At 41.1% G+C, this 18,019-nt stretch overlaps 2 protein-coding genes across 3 annotated transcripts in view; both read left to right on the top strand.

Moving 5' to 3' along the window:
• The first annotated feature begins 1,246 nt into the window (after window positions 1–1,246).
• The window catches only part of LOC139328542 (E3 ubiquitin-protein ligase NEDD4-like), a 28,812-nt gene continuing 12,039 nt past the window's right edge, over window positions 1,247–18,019 (top strand). The window contains exons 1-8 of one of the 2 annotated variants that reach the window (XM_070958303.1): window positions 1,247–1,458; window positions 2,571–2,644; window positions 4,967–5,045; window positions 5,143–5,181; window positions 5,443–5,496; window positions 16,992–17,042; window positions 17,470–17,531; window positions 17,713–17,809. In XM_070958303.1, coding sequence (XP_070814404.1) covers window positions 1,414–1,458; window positions 2,571–2,644; window positions 4,967–5,045; window positions 5,143–5,181; window positions 5,443–5,496; window positions 16,992–17,042; window positions 17,470–17,531; window positions 17,713–17,809 — 501 coding nt within the window. In that variant the 5' untranslated portion in view covers window positions 1,247–1,413. Of the gene's footprint in view, window positions 1,459–2,570; window positions 2,645–4,966; window positions 5,046–5,142; window positions 5,182–5,442; window positions 5,497–16,991; window positions 17,043–17,469; window positions 17,532–17,712; window positions 17,810–18,019 lie in introns of those variants that run through there. The other variant, XM_070958314.1, reaches the window with a different exon arrangement.
• Window positions 10,384–11,736, top strand: LOC139330819 (E3 ubiquitin-protein ligase NEDD4-like). Its single transcript, XM_070961931.1, has one exon. The coding sequence runs from the start codon at window positions 10,384–10,386 to the stop codon at window positions 11,734–11,736; it is 1,353 nt and encodes a 450-aa protein (XP_070818032.1).

The raw sequence follows: 18,019 nt of genomic DNA on the forward strand, positions 1-18,019 counted from the left end.
AGTTGTATTTTTTTTTTTTTTTTTCATCTTTCCTGAGCCATATGTCCCTTTTTCCTATGCAAATACATTGAGTGCAATGTTTATGGCTTTGTACAATGGTTGAATTTAGGCGTCTGTCTGAAGTTTAACTGCATATCTAATTACTGTCAGCTGTCATGGACACATTCATAGAGTATGTGGGAGGCAAGCAGCACAGTTACTGTCCCACACTTCTGTCCACTGAGCAGCTCCACTGAAACAGTTGTGTGATCACTCCCTTACTCATGCACACTTCAGAAACAGTTATTGAAGTAAGGCTGATTGCCATTCACCTCGCTTATTTTTAAAATGTATTGTAAATGCAGTTAAATGTACTTTTGTGATTTGTGTAAGTTTTTACTGAACAAGCCTGTGCGGTGAACTGTGGTGGTAACACTTAAACCTGTGCTGGAAACTGGCTTCAGCCTTCTTGCTGTGACTAATTTGAACCCCCTTGTTGTTCATGCAGCAGCGGCAGCACAAAACACCAGCATCATGTTCTGACTGTTTGATTGACGACAGTCCGAAGCCTCTCTGCCCTTTTCTAACCAACGACTGTTTATGTTTCTCCAGACCTCCTGTGTTTGAGCCAGAAGCATGGCTGCACACAATTAGTAACAGTAGCAGTTTGCCAGACATGGTGAGACCATTTGTGAGACTAGTTTTTGTTCTGGTTGTGGTTCCCACTGGTCCTCATTCAAGCTTAAGTTTTCTGACTAGTTTCCTAATTATTTGAGTCCTTAATTCAATTCTTAATTAGCTGTAGACTGATGCAGTCAGTGTCACTGTTAACTAATACATGTAACTAATTCATTTTCTTGTACATTGTAACGTTTTGAGGCATTTTAATAGTGTACTTTCATTCTGTGCTGCTTTATATTTCCAGCCCACTACATTTCAAAGAGAAATTGTACTTTTAGATCCAGTACATTCATCTGGTGAATAGTTACTTAACAAACTGATATTTTCCTTTCGAAGTAACGCAGAAAGCACTACTTTTACTACTTTCACTTGAGTACAGGATCTGAACACTTCGTTACACCTCGTACTGCTGTCAAATATATTCGATAAACTGATGATGCGTTCACTTGCCCCAACAGCGCTTCTCCTCTGGGTTTTCTCCTGCTGTAGCAGCGACGGACAGAGGGCAAAAAGAAGAGGAGGGAGGAAACCGGGGAGGAGGAGGAAAAGGAGGAGGATGGATACATTGAGTGACGACGGTGTCACAGCTAACCACTAGGTCAGGTTCACGGTATCTAACTACCAGCGTAAACACACAGAGGGCATAATAGAGGCAGAGTAGTAACTAAACACCACAAGAGTCTACTGTTTGGCCGGACAACTGTCTTCTTCTTGTTGTTGCCGATCTCTGGGAGGAAGAAGGGCGACGATATTATGGCTACACTTTCTCCACAGATCCGAGGACTTCAGACAGATGAGGTAAACTAACGCTCCTATCACGTCTGCCAGCCTCTAATGAGCCTGCTCATGTGACCATGTCGTTAGCCAGCTGGCTAACTAGTTATCGCTAACTGTTGCTAACTAACCCAGAATGTCCCGGAAAAGTAATTAACGAGCTAACTAACTCACAAGCTAGTCCGCTGGCGACGTCAGGAGTTCTGTGTTAGCTAAAATCTGCGACTTACTGATAGAAAATCGATGTAACTGATCTGCTGCACCTCTTCGCAGCTAACGTCAGCACTAGCTTTTGACTTTTTCAAGACAGGAAACCCAACTGGCGCCTGAGCTGTGAATGCCCCACATACACACACACACATACACACATTCACCAAACACCACCACCAAACTCTGAATTGTCTTGCTGAAAATCATGTTGCTCTCAGTCCAGGTCACAGTGTCAGGGCCCTGTGGCTCTCTCACACCAAGCCAGTGTGATGTATTGCGAAATCTCCTGATGATTCACCAAGTTAACAATAAAAGCATAAATGAAACAGGGGTTATGGTGGGAAATGTGCAAAGAGCTTATGGTAGGAAATGCATTGGCAGGATGTTGCAACATTGATTGTACTCGGGGTGGGGGGGTGGGGGGGGACTTCACGTGCTTCACGTTGAACATACACAAGACAGAAAGGGATTGTTTTGTTTACTGTTATTTTTATGATTATGATTCATTACTTTGATATTGATAAACTTATCTATATATAGCATAACTGCACAAACCTCTGTGTGTGTGTGTGTGTGTGTGTGTGTGTGTGTGTGTGTGTGTGTGTGTGTGTGTGTGTGTACACGTGCACACGTGCACATGCACCTTGCAATATTCACTACTACTTCAATTGGACCATGCACAGAATAGCACCAGGCACTATTATTGTATATACAGTCAGAGTATGGTCCTGGTTTTTAGTTATAGTTCACATTGTTTATTCATGTTTTTATTATTTTATTTTCTTATCTACCTCTTTGACCGTCCTTGTGTTGCTTGATTTATGACTCATGTGTGACTGTAATTTTCCATCAAGATTAATCAAGTACTTTCTTTCTATCCTGGTCTGTATGACTTTATCATGAGCATTTTTTTTTTGTTATTTCAGGAGGAGTCCAGAATTCTAAAAGTCAAAGTCATTTCAGGAATTGGGCTGGCTAAAAAAGACATCCTTGGAGCCAGGTAAGTTGTAGGCAGTCAACACTTACTTTTACTGTATATCTTATGAGTAGTGTCATAACTAAATATTAGCATAATAACTGATTAACCTGCCATTTTTTTTCTCAAGAACCTTTTCTCAATTTAGGTATTGTATTCAATTAAATATTTACTCTGTAGTATCTCAGAAAATAGTGAAAAATGCTTCATCACTGGACTCCAATAGGTTGTTTGCAGTCATGTGACGTTTAATTCAGACGGAGGGCCAGAAGTGAAAACTGCAGTGGATGAGACGAAGGAAAGTTCTCACTGGGCTAGTTAATATGAAATTATGAGAAAGGTACAAACAGAAAATCAGAACATATGTTGGATGTGACCCTTAATTTATGAAGAGGAGCAATTTTTCAGATGAACTGAAAGTTTTGCTGCTACTTAGGCAGCAGATATAACAAATGCCTTCTCATTCAGATGTTGCTCTAGTCTAGAAAACACATGAAAGCATATTTAAGTATGGAGGCAAACGACTTTCTTGTTAGCTGTCAGGGCCACGACCTTCGTACCAAAATACTCTGGATGACTGTCGTTTTGTTTTTCAAGTGTTACTTGTCTTGCTTGTAGCCATTCCTTTAAATCTATCACCATAGATTTAAAACAACAGCTAATGTTACATCATTTTCACCATTAGCTGACTCCGTTCCTCCGGAGTGCAGACTGTTAACACGACATGTTTTCCAGCGTTTTTTTGGTCAGTTTGTTGCATTTTTCACACTTATGAACAACAGTATTTGGTACGCAATAAAAGCTCCTCGTGGTTTCTTGGTTTGATCGATCTGAGCAACCATAAACGAGGCAAAACAGGCATTTTGAGTGTGTGTTATCGTGTTTCCTATGCAGAAATTCACTTCTCCATCTGCAGCTCACACCACAACAAAAGAGTGACGTGACGTCATCTGCAAACAACCTACTCCCCGACTCCAGATCCACAGATTTTAAAATTGCCCATTTTGTTAGAGCAACAAAACAAAACCCAAATATATTTAATTTACAATGATATATCAAAGAGAAAACATATCTTTGAATTGGATAAGGCAGATTTTTTTCTTTATGATTCACTTAAATTATTCATTTCAATTTCACAGAAACTGTGGAGATGCTGTCATACTGTGTTATTCATTCCATGTGATTCATTTGTAAGCTCAGTCATCATCTTGCTGTGCATATGCTGTAGCCATTATTGTCAGCTTTCTTCATTACCTTCAGTAAACAGCACATGAAGACACTTGTTTTGTGAGCAAACAGCACACATGAATCAGTTTATATTTCATTATTCAGACTGAGTCCTCCATTCTCTCCAAATCCCATTAACACCCAAAGTAACGTAATCTGTATTATTACTCAAGAGTGATTCAATTCAACCCCGGCTTACGACAGCTAACTTAAGGGACACTTTAAATGATTTTTGCAGTTTTCACAACAGGTATTGGCTGTAAGAAAACAAACATTACAAACAAACAACCTTAATTATCATTTATTCTTATTTTTATTTTCAAAAAAAGGTTTTTCTTTTCTGTGCAAACAGTCCTGACTTTTGCAACTCTGGCACTTGCTCCAGTAGTTTGAATTAGTAATGAGTGCCAGTTAGTCTACAGTGTCATTGTGTTGGGAATTTTTACTATAAAAAACTCCAAAAACAGTTCTCCAGCTTAGGAAATCGACTTCCCTAAATGTCCTGTTATGACGGTTTCACTACTTGTTTTGTTTTCTTTAAAACTCTGGAATCAAATAAACAGTTAAAAAACTTCTTCTAACTTTTAAATCCCATCTAACAACAAGATCTAATCGAGCTCAGGAAATTGTGATTTTTTTTTGTGTGTGTGTTTGAGATTTTTTATGCATTTACTTCCACTGTGTGTCTAATTGTTCATGTTCTAACCAAAATTTCTCTCGTAGTATCACTCTTACATAACACCAGCCACTTAATACATTACTAATGCTTCAACATTGCTGCAGGCCTAAAGTGGCATTGAGATCGGTAATGGATGTCATTGATGGATGTGGTTTTAATGCATGTCACAGTGCCTCAAACTATTATAAATTACCAATTAAACTCAACTTTCCGTTGAGCATAGAGAAGCTGGAACCATTATGTTAATGATTCTTAGCTCTGGATGCAGCGGCTGATCTGATCAGACGATGATGTGTAGTAAATAAAGTGGATGGAGACTCATGGCAGAAAAACCACATATACCACTAATACACACAAAGAGCAGAAAGAAGATCATAAATGTTTCAATCTTTATAGATCCACGTGGTAGCTGCTTCTAAGTGTGTCTCTCTTTCTTTTAGTGATCCATATACAAGACTGTCCCTCTATGACCCCATCAGCGGAGAAATCACAAGTCTTCAGACTAAAACAATAAAAAAGGTGAGTGTGTGAACATCTACATTTGCAATTACACATACTCTCTTTTTGTGACTCATATTTGAATTTGTGTTTCCTTCTCACTTCATGATACATGAAGACGTTGGACCCAAAATGGAATGAAGAATTCTTTTTCAGAGTAAGTGAAATTCAAATTGACATTAAACATAAACATCAAATGCATCCATTTTTCTCTTGTGTTGTTTGAATAGTTACACTTGTATATGTTCCAAGAGATCACTGTGGCGTTTCATTACAGGAAACTTGATTCATTTACTGTATATTTCACCATTTGTAACCATGAAATGCTTGAAGTCATACTGTTGGCTTTGTTGACCGTGGTTCATTGTAGAACCCAGTACTTGTGCATTTTGATGATACAGTCTGTATTTTGCTTCAGGTTGATCCCAGCAAGCATCGGCTGCTGTTGGAGGTGTTTGATGAGAACCGTCTGGTAAGCTATTTAGTTTTGTTCAATCTTTATGTGCAATTTTATGGACACATTTTAGTAGGTGTTTTCCTCTACAGATTATTTGATGTTGACTGTAAGTAGTTGGATTGCAAGTATGGAAGTCTGGACTCACTGGTAATTTTCCTTATCCATTATTGTGATCAATATTTTCTTGATACTTACTCATTATATACTCATACTTACTTATATCAATAGTATCTTACTGATACTCTTACTAGTCATTTAATAATCTTTATGTATAGAGCACTTTATAATCCATGATACAAAGGGCTTCACAAAGGCAGCAAAATAAAACATGTCAGTAACTGTCATTATAATATTTTTTAAAAAGAAAACAGATTAAAAAAACAAGAAAATGGCTTAAAACAAACAAACAAACAAACAAACAAGAAAGCTCAAATATAATCAGGAAAGGCTGATAAAAGCATGTTTTGAGAAGGGAGATCAGTAACTTAGTCAACCTGATTTTTTCAGGCAGATCGTTCCAGAGCTTCAGGGCCCCCTCGTTTTCAGCCGGGCTTCTGGAATAGACAAAAGCGCTCTGCCCGAGGATCTCATATTAGAGGTCTTTTGGGGAAGATTTTGGATTCATTTCCATTTGTAAATCCAGTGAACTTGTTAATGTGTGTGTACCATAAAACACCCTGAATGCCAAACAAGGCAATGTGTCATGTTTGTGTAGATAGGGGTTCTTCCAGTCAGTGCAGAGTTAACTCTGGTTTGTCCGCCTCATACAGCCGCCCTTATTTTGCCATGGCATGTGTGATATTGTTGGAAACCTGGGATACCATTGCTCAGAGTGGTAAATATGGGAAAATCTGGCTGCCTTAAGGGCATCCTAACGCCTGATGCTGACTGGTCAAGTGTGGATGGAGACTGAAGGAGTCACATATCACATTGAGTCTTGAATATCATGTAGATGATAGATCGTGTGTGTAGTGTAGTGTGTGTAAAGAGCTTGGTCTGTACCAGCTCTATATGGAAAGTGTCCTGAGACAACTTCTGTTGTGATTTGGCGCTATACAAATAAAATTGAATTGAATTGAATTGAAAAATAGTGATATGTAGCTAAATAGTTTCTGTTATGACACAAATGCACAGGCTTGTTTCATGATGTTTGATTGAGTGAGGAGGCAGGAGTCCGCAGTGAATATGGATGCCAGTATCTTGTGTTCTTTGATTGATTACACAGTCGGTGCACAGCAATGTTAAAGCTTTTGGGAATGTCAGGTTGATATCAGTTGAGCTGCTGACCCAGTTTCATGCTGGTCTGATGCACAGCAGGTCCTGGGACACCTGAGCAGCCAGAGCACAGTGACAGCACCAGTGCTGTCTGAGGCTGGCTGCTAATAAACACAGTCACGCAGTTAGCCACCATGAATGATCCCAAAGAGTGTGACTAAATATCACCTCACCTCCTAACAGCATTCTGAATACATACATGTCCACACATATTATATAAAGGCACATATAAAACCTTTTTTAGTATTCTATAAAGTAGTTAACTTCTTCAACCATGATGCAATTTGGACACATCTGTACCTGCCGTGTCCTCCTCACGGAGAGACACTGATTCATCAACCTGTACAAACTGGCAGAGTCTGCTCAGTTAATAGAACAGGAAGCAGCACATTAGAGTCTCAGTAGAATCGAGTCAGTGTGCAGCTTTGTGTCAGGTCTCTATTTGGAACCATTACTTCAACATGTCACACAGAACTAACAACGCTGTGCTATGAAAACTAAATTAGGTGAGTGTTTAGCCCCATGCCCTTTCAGCTGTAATATTTGTGATCATTGTAGTTCTGTGTTCTTCTTGGTGTTTTATGAAGGAGCTTGTGTAACATTGATCAGCTGTTGCAGTTTGTGGTGTTGCACAAGATTGGACTTGGATTTGATTTTGGTCTGCAGCCCCTCAGCAGGTCACGATGAAAAATAAATAGAAACAGGCTGCACACACTCACTTAAACCGAGCTTCTTCACTCTGTTTGTTTTGTTTGTAGTTTGGCTGAATGTTACGAGAACGTCTTCCGGCACAGGTTTACATTCATGTGGGGGAAGAAAAAGCCTGGGTGTGACTGGCTGAAGGCTCCCTTGTCATGCTCCAGGTGGATTTTGTAGTAATTTGGAGGGTGTGTCAGTGCTGTGAATGTGCCTCTGTGCACGTGTGTGTCGCAGCTGCTCTGACGCATAGAGGAATGAGTAAAGAATGCAGGAGTCTTGTTGGTTTGTCACACTGCTACCAGCAGAGTCTGTTGGTCTATTCCTCACAAGATGTGAAATTTGATGATCATTATATAATTATTGTTCTGCAATGACAAATCCTAATACTTATTGTGATCCACAGTTTGGCCTTTCACCTAGTGCCATTCTGAGTGTCCTTTAATCAACATGTTGTTTCACAAGAATATATCTTGAAAACTAATTCAATGAAATTAGAAGCTGGTGTTGGTTGCAGCTTGTGAAATTTTGTATTTATGCTTAGTTCAGCATATCTGCTACTTGCTGAGCAGGTTAAGTCGTTATGTGAAGAAGCAGAGTGAAGGAGTGCTCCAGGCAACACCACAAGTGATCCCATAATCTAACAAGTGTTGTCCTTCTTGCTGGTTCCAAGTTGTTTTGTACAGCAGCTGGAGACACCCACATACCCCCAAACACCAGGAGATGACATATTCAGAATCACACAAAAAACAGGGTTTCCATTCAGATATCACATGCTGGCTTGGAGAGGTCTGTGTAAGAGGCTCTGTCTCACTTCCAGAGACAGCATGAATAGAGGGTTTACACCTAACATCACCATATGCAGACGTTGCCATGGTTATTGCCTCTTGACTGAATGGGCATCATGAATTCACATGGAAAACAGTGATAAAATGGTAAATAGCAGTTGTGCAACTGACTGCACAAGCAGATTCAGAAAGGATTCAGGAAGAAGTTTGTACGGACTGCTTAAGGCTAAAGAGACCAGAAGCAACCACAGTCTCCAAACGACCATAAAGTAAAAACAGTTAAATACAGTTAACCCAGCAGTAACTCAACAGATGCCATAGATCTGTGCCAGTAGGGGTTGGTATTAGCTACAGAATGTTCAGCTGAAACCATACACAGTATGTACAGTATGTATGAATATGTATGGACACATAAAGGTCAATTTCTCGCTACATTTCAACATCCACAGAGCGTTCTCTGTCCAGTACTTATGTCAATTCAGATGGCTGTTTACTTTTTCAAGATTATGTTCTGTTTTTGTTCTGTTTTCCTCCAGATTTGGCAAATCTCTCCATTCACCTCAAACAGAGCAGATTTGTTTTGCCACCGACTCTTGGTGAGGGGAACTGGAGAATGTCACAAAGTGACTTTAGCACATATAGTTTAACAGCTGCTTAGCCCAACTCATTACAGGTTCTCCTTCTGATCGTCAGAGCCATCCATTGTCTCTCATGCCCGGCCTCAACTCTAACCATACCCCACTGACACAATTTGAAATGATACTCAACCACGTTCTCGAAAGAGTTTAAAGATTAAATATAGCTTATCCTTCAGTGTTTCCTTTGGGCACAGTGTTCATTTTTACGTGTATAATACGACGGCTTTGCTTTTTTATTGACTTTTTACACAATACTTATCTTAGGGCCTACGCAGCAGCATCAGTGGACCTACTTTTGGCTGGATGAGTGTGCAGTAGCCAATCATGAGGTGTCCCAGTAGTTTGTAATGTTAGTTTAAAAAATAGGCTATGACTTCCACTGCAGCATTGAAGTGTCCTCTGATGAATCATGTCTTCATCCTGGCTGTGTGTTCCACTATTACACCCTATACTGAAACTGTTTTGGATGCAGAGTAATATCCTGAAATAGGCCAGTCAGGCTCACAATAGGCTGCCATTAATAAATAGGACTGTCAACAGCCATGGAAGGGAAATCAGACCAGCACTGACGGTTACATGAGGTGTCATTTAACAGGTGTCGTGTAGCTGTCGAAGCAATCCCAGTTCTGTCTCGTCCTTATCGTCTTGTGTTTTTGTAGGCAGATTACTTCATCTCTGTTTAGCAAATTGTCTGTTTCTTTGCCAGAAAAAAACAAATTCTAAAGTATTTCATGGCTTTAGTTGTGCCTTTGTATAAAATAAGTTTGACGACTTTTGCAGTTTACAATCATTCTCCTGCATATTTTCACCGGCTATGGTGGTTTTATTGTGTGCTATGTTTTATTTTGGAACCGAGTCCTCAGGTTTATACAGAATTATGTTGAAAGTCATTCCCTTTGATTTCCTGTAATTCAATAGCAGTGGGTAAAAATATTTGTGGGGGCACAGAGCAGCAGAAACATTAGAAGCATAGCTGCAGCAGGAAGTAGAGTCCTGAGCGAGTGTCCTGAAGCAGATGTAACAGTTTAGCAGAGCTTCAGTCTGAGATGCAGCACAGAGCGCTTCCATGTTGTTTTCTCTAAAGGGGTAAACAGGTTTTAGATATTAATCTGGCTGGAACTCAGGAGGTACAGTTAGCTAACAGCTAAGATAAGATAGGGTTATATAGCAAGTCAATAGTGGAAGCTCTGTCCTTTAAGTTGTAGTGTAATTTTGTTTTCTTTAAGCTCCCTAAAGGGGCAAACCTCTGGGATTGCTCTAATTTCAAAGGTCGTATGTTTGGGTCATGTCTCCAAACAGAACTACTGACCTCCTCTGACTAAAAGCTGAGATCAGCCCGGAGAGGAATGTAGGTTGTCACCAGAGCTATTTTGGCAATGTACAGCCGCTAATGATTGTGATCACAGAGCAGAGCCCGGAGCAGTTGCTTTGCTTTCCTTTTTTCCTACTACCAAGTTTGATCATGCAGCTCTCACCGACGCTGCAGGGATTAGAGAGTTAAACGAATGGCACGTCGGCTGCGCTTGCATTTTGCGTCAAGGAGAAGCAACACGGACCCTCTGTCAGAAAGCCTCAGCAGCCATGGTGAGGAGAGGGGAGTCAGTGTGCCAGCTCGTAGCCCCGCTGAGATTCTGGCGCACAGCTCTGTCCACTTGAAGGTGACTCCTCTGTCACCAGACTATGCTAATTTACAGCGATACTCTTCAGTATTCATACCCAGGGTTAACACGGGAGGATGTAACAAGAAGAGCATTCTGCAGATCTCACTGCAGCCCTGTGGAAAGCACAGTGGAGAGCTGGATGGCAGCATAGAGGATGGAGATCCGGGGGGCAATGAAGGAGGAGTTGGTAGTGGATCTGACGGAGGTTCGTGCAGCAGCAGCATGGCCAGCGATGCCGGGTACTGTAGCAGCAACAGTATTTTTGAGCCTGAGGCTCCAGAAAAGCACAGGACCACCCAGGAGAGGAATCTACTCTGCCGCAAGTTCAAGGTCCCACTGAGACGGTGCTCCTCCTTGGTTATATTTCCAAAGAGCCCCAGCAGCACCCCACCTGCTTCCCCGGTCAGTCCTGTGGCACTGCCTGCTCTCCCACCAGGGAAGGGCTCTCATCAGCCATCTCTCCAGACATCTGCGGTCTCACAAGATGATGAGGAAGTGGCTTGCAAAGGGTCCACCACCACAGCAGTCAGCAGTCATCGTCTCCCAAAAGGAAACTGTTCAGCTGAGTTCAGGGACACCAAACACATGGTGCAATTTAATATTCCTTTACAGGATGAACCAAAAAGCAAAATGGAGGACAGGAGTAAAGTAATGGAACTGTCATCAACTCTCGACAGATCAAATCGTCACTCTAGTAGCGTGCTACTGCACTTCGCCCACCAGAGACCAATGATACCCGGGAAGGGAGCTACAACCACAGCTACTGTCAATGTGGGATATCCTGATGCTCCTAACCCAGCCGCACACCATGAGGGCGAACCTGACCCTCGCAAAAAACTGTATCGTAGTACCTCCGCTTGTTTGTTCTCCTCAACTAAGCCACCAGAGAAAAAACAAAAGGTCTGTTCATCAGGAAAAGGTCAGGAAATGTATGAGGAAAACCACTGTCATCGCGCCATACAAAGGAGCTTTTCCCTGGAGGTGCCCTACGCTAACACTGGAATTTCATGTCACGTTTCGAATCCAAAACTCAGTAGCCCTTGCTCTCCACATGTGCACATTCATTTGTCTCCTTGCTGTCCAGCTAAGTTGCCAAGCTCTGTTACTGAAGTAAACACAAGCCACAAAGGGAATAATACACCGAAGAGCCCAGGTCAAGACACCAAGGTGAGTGTTCTGTTTCTCAAGTGGAATTAATTGATGCTCCCTGACCATCAGGAATCAGTGGAGACGCCTGAAACATCACAGTGAATTGAGAGTCAAGCAGCTTTTAAATAAGCATCTATAAGCAAGGCCCTTTGATGGAACACCGTGCAGTCGCCTGTATTGTTGTTGAACTGGTTCAAGTAGATTCCATCCTGTTTTGGTTGGACTTTTCAAGTGACGCTGCTTTCTTAAAGGAGCGTTCGTTTAACATTCAAGAGATTATGTTTCTGCCACTTGTGCAGCACTAGATGTTTTGTTGGAGTAGGGAATATATGTGCTGTGATAATTCTGCTCTCCTTCGCTGCTATTGCCATTCAATTCCTTAAAACTCTGTTTACTCAGCGTCAGCTATTAGGCTCACCACAAGCTAGAGCGAAATTCAGTAACTGAGAGGATTGCTGCAGCTAAGTCATGCAATTAACAAGCCCAATGTGGACAAACATTCAGAGGTATTCAGTTACATTACAGTAAATCCATTTGCACACTGGTTTCCAAGAAAAGCGCGAACGAGAAGGAAAAGCTGCCCATCTTTCATCTCGTGAGTCGTTCATTCGTTTGTTGATGTGTGCGAAGACATGTTCGGCTTTATAATAGTTCTCCTTTTTTATTATTCTGTTAGCGCTATGAGTAATCGACTTAAGCATTTACTCAGGCTAATTTTAGTGGTGGGAAAAGCAGTGCCCCTTGCTGATATAAATAAAGTGCCTCTGAAATATTCCCCCTGACTCCAGATAGTCTGGTGGTCTGTAGCACTGCCCAGTCCTGTGGATTCAAATTTAACAGCATGATACTAGAGCAGCGCACAGTCATGCCAGCCATCTGTGGACACGGTGTGTGTGTCTGTGTGGTGGGGGTAATGTAATGTAGGCAGGATGGGAGCGTGAGCCTTTCTCAGTAAAAGGGTGGTGTGTCCCTTCCCCATGGGTGCCCTGCCAGGCAGTGTTTGTGAAGTATCAGGTGTCAGCATCCCCCTTGCATTTAGCAAGTTGTCAAGTAACAAGGTCTCCTTCAGTAATTAGCCAGTCTGTTTACTTTTTAAAGATCTAAATTTGCTTTCGTAAATCTAGATTTGGTTGTTCTGCTTTAAAATGCCCCTGAAATGCTATAATCCAGTACAAGCCTAACTCCAAAAAAGTTGAGCATCAGTGTAAAACATAAATTAAAACAGAATACAGTGCAGTCATTTGCAACCAAACGGTGTTTACTGACAACAGTTTTACAAAGTGTTCCTGAGCCCGTGTAGTAATGTCCTTTATACTGTCACCTGTTACCAATGAGCCTGTTTACCTGTGGAATGTTCCAAACGGGTGTTTTTGGAGCATTCCACTACCTTCCCAGTCTAGTTGTTCCTGTCCCAACCTGTTTGAAACATGTTGCTGCATCAAATTCAGAATAAGAATACATTTACAAATATCAGTGAAGTTAATGAAGTAAAACTTTAAATATATTGTCTTTGTACTGTTTTCAGTTGAGCATCAAAAAGGATGTGCAAATGATCTCATTTGGTTTTATTTATACTTTTCACAGCTTTTTTGGAATCAGGATTGTATTGTATATTATTTCTTTTGAGCTTGACGTTCATAGTCCGTGCATATTTAGTCCACTGCCACGTCACACACCTCCTCCTGAAGAGTCTGCATTAAAAACCACACGCCTTTGTTTACATTCTGACCATGTCCACCCACAATGGAGCAACAACAGTATTAGTCACTATCAAGTACACCATAACTCAAATAAGAGAGGAACACAATTAAAAATGCTAAAACATACGCATAATAGTTCTAAGAGATAATCAAAATGTTTTTTTAAAAAAGGTGCAGTGATTTTACTAACTACCGCTAAATGAGCTTCATTCTCGTCAGTGACTTTCCTTTTACAGCAGCAGCAAAAAGGGTCACCTCATGCATGTAAACAGTCACAACAACGTTTAATATATCTACAACACAATGGGGGGAATAAACAGCAATAATTTAGAATTTTTAAATTCTGCTACAAAAACAAAGAAAACTGCTGATACATAAATTGAAATGACTCACAATTGACAATGGATATTTTCATGAAAGTTTCAGGTCTGCCGTTCTTATCTGCAGTGCCCTCATAACCCCACCTGCCTCACATGAGTTAATGAACAACCAGGTGTGACCATATCACACAAGGAAGGTGAAAAACATTCATCAGAAATCTCACTGCTGTATTTTGAACGACTGCAAGGCAAAATTTCCTAAAGGCAGACTGTTATTAGAGCACAATGAGTACACATTCACTTGCTAAAGAACCAAGATAAGTGGCCCATATTTAACTGCAGTTACATTTTCTGGGGACCAAAAAAATCAAAATGATGGTGCATGCTGTTATTGATTGTCTGGATTAGAGCTTGTTTTTTTGCCTTTTAAGTGTTTAAAAACTAGAAAATAGCAGGCAGGGAAAACAGGACCTCTTTCTTCTTTCAAGAGTTGCAATACGTATCTTTTTGTTTTGCATTCTCCATCAGCACAACAAATGAATGGTGCAGGTCGGAGTTGATGTTACCGCCTCCTGACCTGCGGTAGCAGCAGATGGTTTCCAGTGTGGAAAATAAGGCTAGTCTCTGCAGCTCTGGCAGCATTTATTTGCTCCCTGAGTTTCTTAACCGAAATATAATGTGGTTCAACTTATTTTATGGCATGGTTTTCACGGGTTGGTCCTATAGTCCCTAATCAGCATGACTCATCATCAGACACTTTGTTTGCCTGCTCCTATGCCATTAGCTGTGTGGCTCTGAACAAGTTAAGGTTTCACAAGCTGCAGTCCACCTGTTGAAAGCAGTTTGTCGTTGCTGAGCTAAGATTGATGTCACTGAGCTTGCTCCACAGATACAAAAACATGTGTCTGTAGCTGTCTGTAGTCTCATACAGTATTGGGTCAGCACTGCTTAATGCCACATGCTGAACTGAGTTGCGTTCAGTGTCACATGAACCTTCAGGGATGCTCTAAATGGACATTCATCTATGGTTGACTTTTTATCTTGTGCAGTCCCATCATGTGTCCAAAGAGTACAATTCCTCTCTGTTGAGCTTGGCATCACCTCACCCTACATTGGGGCGTTTCTGAGGAAAGAGATGGTTTCACTTGATAGGAAATTTTGTTTGTGTGTTCTGATTGTTCCCGAAATAGAAACGACCTACTCGACTTTTCAAATCAGCAGGGACAGTCATCACAATTAGCCTGAAATTGTTTATGTATAACTATTAAATACTGAGCTGAGTTTGACTTTGAGGATCAGTTGTCTGGTTCATCTGTGATTGTTTGTGTAGTCCAGGTTCTCAACATCTGAGCAGACTGTTGAAAGCTATGAAGGACAGAGTATATTGATAAATACGAAGCTACAAAAGTGCTGGGTGACAGGCTCTGAGGTCATATACTGTATTTTTAATGGAACTTGGATTTTCCTTTCTTCTCTCATTAACTGTTGTAAACATAAATACAAGGGGGGGGGAAATGGTGCATGACGATGTTCTGTATGAAACCACACTGCTGTGTATACTGTACACAGTCTTACATCCTAGTCAATCTCCAGTACACTGGCTGCTGTGCTGAGTTATATGTAAACAATACCAAGATACACAAATTCTACTTTCTTAATATCCTGTTGACTCTTTACTTGATAGTAAACTGGATATTTGAAAGTTTTGGACTGTTGTTTGGACAAAATAAAAAGTTGCCATGCTTAGTGAAATTATTTCTCCACATTTGCCCATCCTGGTCGTCCTTCCTCCACGGCAGAGCAGGAGCGGTGGGCTGCCAGCCGACAGCGGCGCCCGGGGACCCAGTTACTTTTGTCACCATTGGTCAGGTGGTGATCTTCTTGCATGTTTTTAGTGGGAGTATATTTATGGAGGATACCTCCATACCTCCATACCAAACTACACACAGAAAGGCCCTTTTTTCCTCGAGCAGCATGCACTGAAGGCATGGTGGAGGACACGCCACCAGCGCCCACAGCGGGATTCAAACCGGGACCTTCTAGCTGTGAGGCGACAGTGTTACCACTTGCACTACCGTGCCACCCTAAATATGACAAAATGACACCATGACTAAATTGCCTTCAGTAATTTTACAGTATTTTCTGACATTGTATGGATCAAATGATTAATGGACTAACTGCTGCCGTTGAGTGAGCTTTAATTTGTAGATCGACAAAATTGCAAGCGGTCTGATGTAAGACTTTTATGTCTTTATTTGCTGACTTGAAATGACAATGACATGTCCAGTAATTACTTTGATTGGCTATGATGTGCTTAGAATTGCTAGTTGTAAAAAAACAGGATCTACTATTGTGTTTAAAATCTTTGCAAAATGAAAATACACATCGGGCTGATATTCATGTGGGTTTTAAGAATGTGGTGGTTCTTTAGTCCTGTCATTGCTGGTGTACATGTAGCTTTTCCATTAACCTGGACTTAACTGCTTTGGCTTAGCTGCGCTGTTAGAAGTGCAAGGGCAGGACGAAGGAGGCCTCCATCTATATTTGTTCACATAAACACTCTATACTGCTGTTGGACAGTCTGACCTGCCGCGGCACGGGTGTTAATTTGGTCACAAAGCTGACTCCCACAGTGCAGTGTGCATTTGACTTCAGCCTTTTGCTTTTGAAACTGCGATAAGGACATGCAGCAAGCGTGTGAAGTGTTGAAAGAAAAGACAGTTTATCTGACAAATGCTTCATTATGTTGGTCCCGGTCTCTCTGGCAATAACACAGTGCAGCCATTCACTGTGACCTGAAAAACACACTCCGATCTCAGCTCCATACTAAATCAATACGGAAATAGACCCAAGTCAAATGACTCATTGTTTCAAATAGGAAAATAGTGCAATGTTTGCACTGAGAATAAGAACTGTTTAATGCTTTGATGATCAGATGATTAGAGATAAGTTGAAGGCCTTGTCTTGATATGATAGAGATATGGATATAGGAGATAAAATCCAGCTAAAAATACACACTGTCTTTCCTATGGGGACATTACAGTGGCTCTCATTACTCCTGAGAAGACACGTCCAGGCCTGTGTGTGTGTGTGTGTGTGTGTGTGTGTGTGTGTGTGTGTGTGTGTGTGTGTGTGTGTGTGTGTGTGTGTGTGTGTGTGTGTGTGTGTGTGTGTGTGTGTGTGTGTGTGTGTGTGCGTGTGCACATGTGTGTGTGTGTGTGTAGGAGGAGATGATATTGTCATGATCCTGACATCTGTGTGTGACTCCCTCTCTCCCTATCAGACACGTGATGACTTTCTGGGACAGGTGGATGTCCCCTTAAATCAGATACCGGTGAGTTGTTGGTTGCAGGAAACCCTTTTTCTGTGTGACTCATTGAGGTTCCAGTAAGTCGAATGCATTTTGTTTTCACTGTAGTTTTTACTGTACGTGCTCTCGACCTCAGTCTCACCCATGCCATCACATAAATGTAAACACGCACACCCTTATTCTAGTGTCTGTTCCACATCGCTGTCTACAGTTTTGGTAACACAGTCCGTCATGTTTATGTTACGTTCCCGCTTTGTTTCATTATAAATACAAAACCCGCAAACTAGCCCGCATGGTACACTGTCACCATCATTTCATGCAATGGTATCTTTAAATATACTGTGTTGTGATGCAGCGCCGGCCAGCAGGGTTTTTCATGTGCCTGTGAAAGTGTTTGGAGAGTTAAAGATTTCCTTTTTATTCTTTTTCCTGTTTTTTTTTTTTTTCTCAGACAGAAAATCCTAACACAGAAAGGCCATACACATTCAAGGATTTTCTGCTTCACCCACGAAGGTTGGCATGATTTCATGGTTATTTAATCTTTTGTCTTTCTCTGTTTTACATTCCATTTTTACATATGTTTATTTGTAGGAGAAATGGTAGGCCACAGTTCAGTTCATACTTTATTTTTAAACATGCCGAACAGTATTTATCTCTTCCTTGTTTAAACAAAATGAATCTGTTTGCCGCACAGCCACAAGTCCAGAGTCAAAGGTCACCTGCGTCTCAAGATGACCTACCTGCCAAAAAACCCTGGTTCAGAGGAGGAAGCGGCAGATCAGACTGAGGATGTAAGTTTGACTGTTGTTAATAACAAGATTAATAAATAAGATAAGATATTCCTTTATTGATCCCCCAGGGTGGAAATTTGGGTGTTGCAGCAACATAAGGACAGAAAGAAGTACAGATAAAGTCAGTCAGTGCTGGATTTAGGGCCTCAATCATTAATCACGTTTATTTTAGTTCCTGGTCGATCCCAAAATCCAATTTAAGGTGACGTC

Source organism: Chaetodon trifascialis, chromosome 1 (genome assembly GCF_039877785.1).
Source record: "Chaetodon trifascialis isolate fChaTrf1 chromosome 1, fChaTrf1.hap1, whole genome shotgun sequence".
NCBI classification, from domain to species: domain Eukaryota; kingdom Metazoa; phylum Chordata; class Actinopteri; order Chaetodontiformes; family Chaetodontidae; genus Chaetodon; species Chaetodon trifascialis.